This window comes from Quercus suber, unplaced genomic scaffold, assembly GCF_002906115.3.
Source record: "Quercus suber isolate HL8 unplaced genomic scaffold, Cork oak 2.0 scaffold_95, whole genome shotgun sequence".
NCBI lineage: Eukaryota > Viridiplantae > Streptophyta > Magnoliopsida > Fagales > Fagaceae > Quercus > Quercus suber.
This window is the reverse complement of record NW_027069560.1, coordinates 275,679-288,789: the sequence shown is the minus strand read 5'-3', so window position 1 is coordinate 288,789 and position 13,111 is coordinate 275,679. Positions and strand designations below refer to the sequence as shown.

The window sequence follows — 13,111 nt, the reverse complement described above, 5'->3', positions numbered from 1 at the left end:
ACTCACTCACTTTAAAATTCTTATTCCCAGTTGGTTTCCAGCAAAGTTTGTCCTGACCTTCACCATTAAGGGGCATTGAATTGATAAGATCAAGAAAAGTGTAAAAATGCTCTGTTTCCCAATCTTGGGGAGCTCTAGAAAAAAGAAGATCCCAGTGAAGCCTTTGGTTAGGAAAGGACATAACATCTGCAATAGAAGACTCCTTATTACAACTAATATTATAGAGTTCCGGAAAAGCCTCCCGGAGGGTGCAACTCCCATACCACACATGATGCCAAAATTTAATTCTATCACCAACACCAACCTCGAATTGAATGGATTTTGAAAAGGCTGGCCAGCCTTGTCTTATGGTTCTCCAAAGACTAACACCATAAGGATTAGAGACTTCTTTTGTACACCAACCTCCCCAATCATTCCCATATTTAGTCTCAATAACCCGCCTCCAGAGATGGGTTGTCTCTCTTCCATATCTTCACAACCATTTCCCCAACAAAGCTTGATTGAAGGTTCTCAAATTTTTAATACCCAAACCACCATACTGCAATGGAGAACAAACCTGGGCCCAATTTAGCTAGGTAGGGATAATTCACAGTTTCTGGGTATGCCATTGAATTCAACCACCAAACTAATTCCAAGAGAAACAGAAGTTAAATTGCATCATTAAGAAAAACCTTCATGTAATTTCCTATATAAATGAACACTATACAGCTTAGAAATTTCACGCTATGAAATATTCAAATGGCTAAATGAAACCATATTCCATTTAATTTAACAAGAAGCATACAAGTAGTTCAAAGAGCTCTAATACAACAGGTTACAACAGCAACAGCCTAACATTCATGAGGGATCTACTTATAACATAATATGCTGAAGATTCAAAAATGTTTACATTGAAGCTTACGCCAGATTTCCACCACTCTGCTGCCACAAATTGATGATATCAGTAGCCTGATTGAGAAGAATAATGATCTGCTTTTGAGATATCCAGGGCTTGCTTTCAAGTAAAACCTTGAGCTCCTCCCAAGCATCTTTCCTTGGCCAAAAGTAGTAGGGACTCAGCGGGATGGTGCCATGTCCAGGTATCATCTGGTCGAGCCCAATGCCAATGTTCTTCTCCATCCAAATGAATTTCAATACAATCCGTGGTTTCTCCATTGGCTTCACAACCACCCCAAGCTTCTACAAATATTAAACAAATAAGCACTTTAACCACTGATTCTTGCTTTGGCCATGGAGAAAATGTGTTTATTAAAAGAAGGAAGCTTTTATTGCTTTCAAATTTTCAATTAAATAAGAAATATATATATAGTTGCACATGCTCCCAATGAGTTTTGAACCGATTACCTCACCTTCCACCTTGTTGTTACAAGGGGAAGGAAGCACCATTTGAGCTGAAGCTCATTAGCCACGACACAGCTGAATTGTGCCAAATAGTTGTATTAGGCTCAATAGGGTGCAAGTTTTCAGTTATTTGTATTTAGGGTGTCCCAAAAATATAACAATTTTACTAATCATAGTCTGTTTAAAGAAAGCAATACATTTTCTAAGGAATAATTTCACTAATGTTCTCTTCATTAAAGAAACACATAAAGAACAATTTTTTTTTCTTAATAACAATTCAGTACACAACTAATACAAATAACTCAAACCTTTTTCGATAAGTATATTAAGAACTCAAACTTAACTCACATAATTGACCCAAAAGCAAGAACTTGAAAGTTCCCCTTCTCCACGAATTGTAACAACAAAACAAACATCATAGCAATTTTCCATTTTGTCTTTCCCTATTTTGCCAGGAACCAAACATAACACTTAAAACCCAAGTCCCAGATGTTAAAATTTACTTTAAAAAAAAAAAAAAAAAAAATAGAGAGAGAGAGAGAGAGAGAGAGAGAGAGACCTCTTTATCTGGAGGGGATTGGGAGGTGAAATCATCATCTGAGACAGTGTGTTCTTCAGCAACTGTTGCTTCTGCAGTGGCTGAGGCCCAAATTGGTTTGACCAATTTGGTTGTGTGAGTGTGACAGTGGCTACTGAGCTTTAAGTTGGAAGGTGAGGTTGTTTTACTTATTGGGTTTGCAAAGATTGAGGCTTTTTCTAATAAGGGTTTAATCTTCTGGGAAGGGAACGCTAAGGGCTTCAGAGAGACGTTCAGGGTTGGTTGAACCGCCATTGCTAACATCTCACACACACACAGCGTTGATACAATGCTTTTTTTGGTGCCTAATGCTACTACGGTGTTAGGATAAGGTGAATCGGGCAATCGGGTATGGGTCGTTTTCTTACCTGGGCTACCAACATGGCAAGCTTCATCGTGCAAAATAAAAATAACGAATAGATGAAATTAAAGCAATCCTTAGTGATGAAACATTTTAAGAATGTTTAGATATCTTTTTCATCTCAATCAAGATTTTCAGGCTCGGATTGTTCATTGGACTGCAAAATTGAGAAATTTAAGGTTCGTAAGATCGAACCGAAATCAAATTGTGATGATACAATAATTAATTTAATAATTATTTTAAATATAAATAAATGTATAAAATTATTACAAATAGAATATTTTATTAAAATAGTACAAATAAATATAAAACTGCAGCACTTTCTAGTTTAAAATATTACTTTAAAGTTTATCTTAATATATTAAATTGTCTCATAAAATATATATATATATATATATATATTAAATTAAAAATTTTATCGTTTAAAAAGTTTAACATTTAAAATTAAATATAAAAATAATTGCAATGTCCACTCATGTATTTAATTTACCATTTTTCCAAACAAACTCTCTTCCCCATGTCAGTATTCCCCGTGCTCATAAAACCATCAAACCCTTGCTCACTAATACACTACCACTAGGCCGGCTAGTCTTTTCCTTCTTTCCCTCTTCTTGTTTATCTTAATATATTAAATTAAAAAGTTTAACATTTAAAATTAAATATAAAAATAATTGCAACGTCCACTCATGCATTTAATTTACCCTTTCTCCAAACAAACTCTCTTCCCCACGTCAGTATTCCCCATCCTCATAAAACCATCAAACCCCTGCCTACTCCACTAGTACACTACCACTAGGCCGGCTAGTCTTTTCTTTCTTTCCCTCACAGGCTTCTTGTTTTCTTTCTCTCTCGCCCCTATCTATTCCAGAACTGATCTGAGCAAATTCTTCTCATTTTCTTCCAAAACAGATCCGAGCAAAATCTCCCCTAAAACATCAATTTAGTGAACAAGATCTACTACTTTCAGCTTCTAGCGAACAAGATGACCCTCTCGACGATGAAAGATTCAAAACTTCCGGCAAGTTTTCAGTGAATATTTTCAAACAAAAAGCCCAGGTTTGACCGAAAAACCCGTGCACGGTCTATAATGTCCATTTCGTTGCCTTTTTTATTTTTATTTTTATTTTTTTAGGTTCAAATTCAAAGGGAAGTAGAGAATCGTGAGAAGCGGTCTAGTCACGGTTCTCAAAATCGTGAGGTCCAACTGCGGTTCGCACAACTCCTTGTGGCTAAAAGAACCACAAAAATGAATGGTTTGAGGTTTTCCCGGTCGGACCGTACAGTCCAGTCCAGGTTTCAAAACCTTGATCTCAATAAACAGGATGGTCACTCCACAAGTATAAGTGCTTATGGAATATGGAAGACAAGGGTCGGGGTTTAAGTTTTCATGAGGGAATTTCACACAAAAATACACTTAGATATCTCTTTTATCTCAAGGGATGCAATAGTCACTGTACAAGTATAAGTGCTTATGAAATGTGAGAAGCAAGGGTCAGGGTTTAAGTTTTCAGGAGGGAGTTTTACACAAAGATACACTTAGATTATTCTAAAGTAGAATCTCTATTTTATATAAAAAAAAGATATCTCTTTTATGGGAAATATAAAAAAATGTCAAAAAATTAATTACTTTTTTTTTCATAAATTAAAAAAATATTCTCTAAACCAATGCTCTTAGAACATCCGTTAATTTTTCCTAATTACAAATTGCAACTTAACTAAAATTCAATTCAGTCATTTAACTTTCAAGTTTATTCATATCCTATAAGTGATTCCTAAGGCCTCATAATTTCATGAATATCCATGAAATCTTGATTTTAAAATCTCTTGCGAGCATCTTGAGATCACCTTAAGGGATTATTCCTTCTCATAACTTGTTATGTGTAAAATGGGGGATTGTATACACCGAATGGAATAATCAAATATTCGAAAATGTCTAGATACCAGCATTTGTATTATAAAGCAAATTCACTTTTGGTCTCCTGTCATTTTTTGTTAGAATTTCCTCATTAGTTACTTCCAAAATGATATAGTTTTAATTTTTTTTTAATTTAAAAATATGAAAATTTACTAAAATATATATTTTTTACAAAGAGTAAATTTTTTAAAAAAAATTAAAAAAAAAAAAAAAAAACTTAAACATTTTACCATTAAAAAAGAAACGAAATTAGAAATTAGCTCCCCTGTTATACGAAATTTTTTTAAAAAAATGATTGTATTCATCTCAACCTTGCTGTCCACAATCTAGTGAATTAACGACAACAATAACCTACACCTAATCAACTAAAAGTTGAAAACCAATTCAAGAGTTCTTAAATTAATTAAAATATTTCCTCAAAAAATAAATAAATTAAGGTAATCAAAGTCTCGAACTAAAGATTTTTGGATTCGGAAATTCGGTTATTAGTGAAGAAGGTGTTTAGATACCTGTACCTATCCAAAGGATAATTAAATATTTAATTTAATCACAGTGTTCATATTTTAGAAAAAAAAATTAATTAATTAGCATTTGTTTTTTTGAAAATATTTTTTGCACAAAACAATACATATACATAACATGTGAATATCTTATTTACATATTTAAATAACATGTGATATATATATATATATATATATATATATATTGTGTGTGTGTGTGTGTGTGTGTGAAGGGAGTAGATTCAATTCTAAGCTAAGGCCCAAAAGGCTTGAAAGCGCGCACTAAAAAGGACGGCCTAGGCCCACCTCTACGAATCATAAAGGGAAGTGTTCCCTCAAATGAATCTTGAGAAGTTCTAGATATGCCACAAACATTAAAACTCTCATCTGAGGAAATAAACATGGGTGACCTCAGATAATACAAAGGAGTGATCCCAGAGAACCAATTTCCTTTTTGTAAGCTAAGGCACCATTCCCACTGAGAATACCTTGGGAAACTCCTTGAGAGGATAAGGATCACAGAGACTGCCACCTCTGCATTAATGAGAGGTTCTCCACCTAATCCCTGCCACATTGAATACTTATAAGACAACCTGAATAGTACAAACACCCCCCAAAAGTCCTATTTCAAAATAAGAACGGAGGGGAAACCAATAGGAGAAGGAAAAATATCCCAAAAAGATCTAGGTAGGGGTAAGCCAGTTGGAGGGATAAGGAAAGGAAGAAGCTTATAAGAAAGAGGGGGGGGGGGGGGAGGTGGCAAAAAGAGGGGGCATGAGAAAAAAGAGGCTAAGTAAAAGAGACAAAAAAGCAGAGTTGAGAAATTCTTTATCTTTGAATCCCAGCACCACGAGAAAAGAGTGTAAATGTTGTTACTAATAATATTAATACAATTTTGCTTTCATAAATTAGTTATTTGGATTTCCCATTGTGGAGTTTTCACCTCGTACATTAGATAAATAAATTGTGCTAGTCGGATATCTAAGTAGAAGTTTTTCTTAAAGGTTGCCAGACTGTTTTGATTATTTATACCCCCACAATTGGCGTTGTATGTGGGAAAGCTCCACCAAGCAGTAGGCTTAAAAGTTGATTTTTTTTTTCTTAGAGTAATATGGAAAATCGATCAAGGAATGGGCTCGTCGGCCTCTCTCGTCCAAGCATCTCCAAGGAATCCGTTCATGAGGACAGACGTTTGCAATCTAAAGTTCACAAGGAGAATCAAGGACAACCTTCATAAGTCCAAAGTAAGGAACTTGTATCCCACTTATAGGATGAAAGGTCAGCCACCAACACCACGAGACCATCTCAATCTAGTAGGGATAGAGAGATGGATGTGTTAAAACAGCAGGTAATGGCCCTACAATAGCAAAAGGGACGAAGAGCTTCTCTGCCAAAGGGGCCCCAGTCCTGCACCAAGTCATTCATGAAGGAAGAACATAGCACGGGTGAACGACAAAGGGAACGAGAAAGAAAGCAATCACTGCCTCACAGGGAAAGGATAGCTTCCCGGTCACATAAAGTATGGGAGAAAAGGCAATCCCCACCTCATAAGGAAAGAACAGTTTCCCCACCTCTTTGGAGACATAGGAGGTAAGAATCCCCACCACACAGGGAAAGATCTAGGGACCACCTTCAAAATGTCTGGTGTTTTAAAGACTCAGAGACCCTGTTACACCCCAAGCCTCTAGAAGTGATGCTATGAGTAAAGCCTTGCAACAAATATCTCGATCTCCACTTTCAGAAGAGATAGAAAGTACAGAATTGTCACGGAGATTCACTAGGCCAACCTTCATCATCTACGATGGTAAGACTGATATCGTGGAACATGTTAGCCACTATAATCAAAGTATGACCATTTATTTTAAGAACAAGGCCTTGATGTGCAAGATATCCCCTCTAACTTGGGCCCACCGCAGTAAGGAGGTAGGACGATTTGGAGAAGGAATCCATTTGAAGTTATGATGAATTGATAAGAGCATTTGGAGCGCAGTTTGTGATATGCAGTAGAACTCCAAAACCATTCGATTCTCTCCTCATCATGTCCATGAAGGAAGGAGAAACCCTTAGGACATACTCAAATCGGTATTGGGAATTGTACAATGAGATAGGTGGCGATAATGGAGGAATCGCGGCTAGCACATTTAAAGTGGGTTTTCCCATTGACTCCGAACTAAGGACTTCACTTGCCCTAAAGCCAATCACAGACGTGCATAAGCTAATGGAACAGGTAAAGGAATATAAGAAGCTAAAGGATGATCAGCTATAGGATAAGGTTAAAGCCAATGCACTGGTAAGGGAGAAGAAAGAAGTCAGAATAGATCAGGCCCCTTGGCTAAGAAGAGACTTCTTCCTCTAGGTTCAAAAGCCAATATCTGAGATGGTATATTCACTATACAAGGAATTGGTCTATCGAATTATGAAAAGATAAAACATGAACCTTATTTTTGTTGGCCGAATAAGATGAGTGGTGATATATCACTAAGGAACCAAAACCTTTTTTGTTCCTATCACTGGGATAGGGGTCATACAACTGAGACCTGTCGAACTCTAAAGGATCATTTGAGTCAACTTGAGAAAATAGGATACCTTAAGGAGTTTATAGCCCAGGACTCTTCAAAAACATTATTTCAGGCTGAACACCTCTAAGTGTGCCTTTGGAGTAAGCTAGGGGAAGTTCCTTGGATATCTAGTAACGAACAGGGGTATCGAAATGAACTCAGATCAGATTATAGCATTGCAAAACCTAAAACCCCCGAGAAACCCAAAGGAGGTCAAACGCCTGACAGGTATGACTACAGCTCTAAATTGATTCATCTCTAGATTTGTAGACAAGATTAGATCTTTCGTTCAGGTGCTGAAGAAGTGGAAGGACTTTCAATGGTTAGACGAGTGCCAAGTGGCATTCGATGAGTTGAAGTTGTATTTATCTCTCGCTCCAATCCTATCCCGACAGGTAGTGGGAGAAACGTTGTACATGTACTTAGCTGTGACGGACCATGTGGTAAGTGTCGTACTAATCCAGTTAGATCAAGATATACAAAAGCCAATCTTTTATGTGAGTAAAACACTCATGGAAGTGGAAACACACTATCTCCCCCTCGAGAAGTCTGCTCTAGCACTAATCCACACTACTCAAAAAATGTCTCATTACTTCCAAGCTCATACCGTGATAGTTTTAACTGAGTAGCCCTTGTAGGCCTTGCTCAGGAGAGCGGATTTCTTGGGTAGAATAGCGAAGTAGAGGGGTATCTTTAAGGGCCTTTGACATTATGTACAAACCTAGAACCTCCATTAAAGGGTAGGTCTTGACAGATTTCATCGCAGAATTCACCCCAAGGCACCCCGAAGTCATATGTGTCGGAGGAAGTAAGCAAGAAAATCCAAAGCGGGATGCAACATGGCAGGTATATGTGGACGAAGCCTCAAACTGTCGAGGAGCAGGAGTTGGCATAGTTCTAATCTCCCTAGAGGGTATCAGGTTAGAAAAGTCATTTAGGTTTGGTTTTCAAGCATCAAACAACAAAGCAAAATATGAAGTTCTCCTAGCAAGGCTTCGAATGTTGAAGCAAGTAAGGGAGATTAAGCTGTAATTTCATTGTGACTCTCGACTTGTCATCAGCCAAGTTAATAGAGAATTTGAGACTAAAGATCAAAGAATGGTGAGCTACCTAAAAGAAATTAGGATCTAAGGGGTTAGTTTGAAAAAGTGGACATTTTACAAATATCCAAGGGAAGTAACTGTCATACTGATTCTTTGGCCACTTTGGCTTCATTAGTGGTAGATCCACTCTTGAGGATTGTATCTGTAGAGTTCTTGTCCTCTCCCAACACTTTACCCCTAAAGAGGCCATGATCTTAAGTATACGTCCATCTCCCAGCTAGATGAACCCCTTTGTGTTATACCTTCAGAAAGGAAATCTTCTCGAGGATAGATAGGAGGCCAAGAAAATTAGATGAAAGTCACCCAAGCATTGGGTATCCAAAGAAGGAAAGCTATACAAAAGGTCATACTCGAGACCTTACTTGCTATGCGTCCATCTCGAGGCAGTCGAGGTACTCTTTAAGGAGTTACATAAGGGGATATGTGGGAGTCATATGGGAGGGAGGTCTCTTGCACATAGAGTCCTGACCCAAGGATATTAGTGGCCAAGCATGCAAAAGCAGGCGCAAGAGTTTTCTAATAAGTGTGACCAATGCCAAATATTCGCTCCTACCCTCCATCAGCTCGGAAGAGTTCTTAATTCGATATCTAGTCCTTGGCCATTTGCCTAGTGGGGACTAGATAGAGTGGAGAATAATGAAGGACATCGAAGAGGCCCAAGCCACGGCATTGGGATCATGTTACGGAAAAACAAACCCTATGGTACTAGACCCTATTTTTGCCTCAGGAAGGTTTTAAGCTGATTTCTGCCTTAGCTTGACTCAAGGGTCACTAATAGAAAGGAAATTGATACTTTAACCAAAAAAAAAAAAAAAAAAAAGTACAAACCCTATGGTACTAGACCCTGTCTTTGCCTAGGATAGGTCTTAAACTGAATTTTTTGCCTTAGCATGGCTCTAGGGTCACTAATAGAAAAGGAAATTGAGACTTTAACATATATATATATATATATATATATCTGTGTGTGTGTCTGTGTGTGTGTGTGTGCAAACCCTATGGTACTAGGACCTGTCTTTGCCTTGGGTAAGTCTTAAGCTGAATTTTCTGCCTTCGCCTAACTCTAGGGTCACTAACAGAAAAGGAAACTGAGGCTTTAACAAAAAAAAAAAAAAATGTAAACCTCATGGTACTAGACCTTGTCTTTGCCTTGAGTAGGTCTTAAGCTGAATTTTCTGTCTTAGCCTGACTACAGGGTTACTAACAGAAAAGAAAATTGAGACTTTAACCAAAAAAATGTAAACCCTATGGTACTAGACCCTATCTTTGCCTTAGGTAGGTCTTAAACTAAATTTTTTTTCTTAGCCTGACTCTAGGGTCACTAATAGAAAAGCAAATTGAGACTTTAACAAAAAAAATGTGTAAACCCGTGGTACTAGACCCTGTCTTTGCTTCAGATAGGTTTTAAGCTGAATTTTTTGCCTTAGCCTGACTCTAACATCACTAATAGAAAATAAAATTAAAATTTAAAAAAAGAAAATGGTGCTAGCCCATCCCACGGAGTTGAACCTTGTTTCCCTACTTTCATTAAAACAAACTTCCTAACTTAATGAAAATTCTAGAGTTAAAAGAGAAAAGAGGATTGCAAAAAAATAAAGAACGGAAATAAACGTTCTAAAAACACTGGAATGCAATATATAAATGGAAAGACAATAGTTTGAATTACAAAATTAACCCTCTAGATGGGGCAAATAAAAGGAAACAAAAGGAAAGCAAACTAGGATCTAAGAAGCTTTAAACCATCCCTCCAAAAGATGGTTCATCTTTAGAACTGGCCAAGTCATTTGCCACTGGGTTAATCGCGGGTGGACCCTTAGCCTCCCTCACCGAGGACTCATCATTGATAATAGCCTCGATCTTAGGGTTTGGGACTATTATCAATTCAGTTGGGATTAGGATACTATCATCCTACCTTAGAGAAAAGGAAGCCTCTACCTGCATCTTGTCCAACGCCATGGCCTATCCCTTGGTGAAGTAGACTTGAACGTTCTGTTGCACTTTAAGATTCACCGAAATAATGCAATTAGTATGGCCTTGATAATATGCAACTTGAATCTTCTCGTCATCCACAGTGACAAAGGCACTCAGCTCGGCCTCATTCTCTTCTAGTTTCTCTTTAGCTTCCTAAAGCTCCCTTTTACTCTCCTCGACTATGTTTTTGGTATTTTCCTCGACCTCAGAACGTAACCTTTCTGACTCGGACACTTTATTCATCACGTCTGAGATTTTTCCAAGGAGATCTTCGTTGTCCTTGGCTAGCTCCTCCAACTTGGCCTTAATAGCCAAGTACCTTCTCTCCAACATCGTGGAACATTAATAACCTTGCGAAGTAACAATTAGAAGCAGAATTTAACTTATGAAAAAAAAAAAAAAAAATGGGCGCGAGAGGGGAGGGGGGGGAGGGGGAGTCTCAAGGATCGTCACCCCAGGACCAGAATTCCCGCTCTCTCCCCTTTGTCGTTTTTGCTCGCCTCGCGATCCATGGGATAGAGCAGTAGACATGGGAGGGATTGAAGTCACCACAGGGGCAACTGGGGCTTGAACCTAAAAGACAATAGTAACTTAGGCTTGAGTAGAAGGAGGTGCGCCCATAATTTGGATTAGAGTGACCTGAGTCCTTGATAAGACATCTCTTCTGAGGTAACTTCTGTGGAAGGAATGGTAGGGAGTTCCTTTCAAATGACCATGCATTCAAAAAGAAAAGGTAGCTGATCAACTCCACGAACCTAAACAGGTTGCTGAGATCTCCCATATATCCTCACTCCTACGAACAACTTCAGGGCGTATCTTACTCTCGAGTATACTCCTATATACTAGAGCTTTCAAAATGTAGGAAGGGCAATCATGCATAATCACCTTTTACTCCCTTATATTGATGTTCGAGTAAAGAGGTATGTCTTATCTCTATCTGAGAGAGTGTGAAAGGACGAAGGGAGAAGGCATTGTGATTCTCCACCCCCTTTCACCCCTATAGACTTAGGGGTTACGATAGCTGCTCCTGATGATCACTCATGCCGCCAAAGAAGAAGGAGGACGAGTAATCCCCCTTCTCAAAAGAAGAAGATAGCATTTAATGAATTGTCCCAACACACACATAGGAAATGAATTAATAACGATAGAAGAAAGAAGCTCCAAAAATCCTACCCACCTGTTCTAGCTGCGGTTGTGGGACAATGGATTCCATTGGGATACTAGTTCCCTGAGATGACCATATAATTTCCTTCTGTCTCTTTGTCAAAATCCAGAAGGCTTGAAATGAGTCTCACTTCCCCATGCTAGATTTTAAAATAAAATCCCGAGGATTTACTATCCTAGAAGCTTTATATATAATTAATATCATGCTTGATTAAGTTAAGACCGAGTCTCCTATTAAGAACGTCTACACTACTAACGACTCTAAACACATTAGGGGTACATCGACCGAGGCACACTTTGAAATGCCTCAAAAATTTAGTTAACAACTTGCTCCTAGGGATCCTGACCCCACCCACTAGGGGAATGACGACCCTATCTTCCCCTCTTGAGAATATTGCCTTAGATTCAAGGGAATATCTCACCTCTACATCCTTGGGAATACTATACACCCTTTTAAACTCAACTAGTCTTTCAGGCGTATCAACCATGCTTCTGAACTTTCCCATTGACTAAATTTGATATGTAAAAAAAAAATTAAAAAAAAAAAAAAGAAGAAGAAGAAAAAAAGAAATTAAAGACTTACAAACTAGAGAAAGAGAGACGGAACGTCGAAGGACACCTGAGTAAGGCTAGAGAAGTTACTAGGGAAGAGGAGTATGAAGAACTTGAAAAAACTTAAGGAGATAGTGAAGAGAAAAGGAAAATGGGAACTTATAAACTATTCTAAGTTCTCCCTTTTATAGAAAATAAGAGAGCGAGAAAAAAGGAAAAAACAACCCTTGGTTTCCTGCACCCTTTTTCATTTCCCAAAATGCCCATCTGGCCATTCATTAATCAAGGGACAGGAAGCTTGGGCATGTCTGGAACATTTATTACTGGATGGCGCCACCTCACATCAATGACAGTTAATGATTACCCCCATCAATCTCGAACCACGATCTCCATCTTAGTACTAACGACATGGAGATCATGGGGGCTATTGTGAGGGTAATAGATTCAATTCTGGGCTGAGGCCTAAAGGGCTTGAAAGCTTGTACTAAAAATGACGGGCTAGGCCCACCTCTATGAATCATAAAGGGAAGTGTTCCTCCAGATGATTTCCGAGAAGTTATGGATATGCCACCAACATTAAAACTCTTATTCGAAGAAACAAACATGGGTGACCTCGGATAATACAAAGGAGTGATCCTGGAGAACCAATTTCATTTTTGTAAGCCGAAGTACCATTCTCACTAAGTATACCTCAGGAAACTCCGTGAAAGGATAAAGGTCACAGAGACTGCCACCTCTGCATTAATGAGAGGTTCTCCACCTAATCTCTGCCACATTAAATACATATAAGACAACTTGAACAATACAAACACCTCTCACAAGTCCTGTTTCAGGATAATAACAAAGGGGAAACCAATAGGAGAAGGAAAAATATTCCAAAAAGATCCAACTAGGGGTAAGCCAGCTATAGGGATAAGGAAAGGAAGATGCCTATAAGAAGAGGGGGGGGTGGCAAAAAGAGGGGGCATGAGAAAAAAGAGACTAAGTAAGAGAGAACAAAAAAGCAGAGTTGAGAGACTCTTTATTTTTGAATCCCAGCACCACGGGAAAAGAGTGTAAAGGTTGTTGCTAA

General features: G+C 38.2%; 1 protein-coding gene across 1 annotated transcript; it reads right to left on the bottom strand.

The window, feature by feature from the left end:
- Window positions 1-731: 731 nt before the first annotated feature.
- On the bottom strand, window positions 732-2,390 carry LOC112024397 (small ribosomal subunit protein cS23-like). Its single transcript, XM_065774625.1, has 2 exons — window positions 1,901-2,390; window positions 732-1,179 (listed from the first exon to the last, which is right to left on the bottom strand). The coding sequence occupies exons 1-2, from the start codon at window positions 2,180-2,182 to the stop codon at window positions 898-900; spliced, it is 564 nt and encodes a 187-aa protein (XP_065630697.1). The 5' UTR covers window positions 2,183-2,390; the 3' UTR covers window positions 732-897.
- Between the last annotated feature and the right edge of the window lie 10,721 nt (window positions 2,391-13,111).

Bases quoted from the DNA above. Each gene is read 5' to 3' on its own strand.
- LOC112024397 (XM_065774625.1), bottom strand. From the start codon at position 2,182: ATGTTAGCAATGGCGGTTCAACCAACCCTGAACGTCTCTCTGAAGCCC. The intron at 1,180-1,900 runs GTCTCTCTCTCT...TAATATTTGTAG, and splicing joins AATCCCCTCCAGATAAAGAG to AAGCTTGGGGTGGTTGTGAA.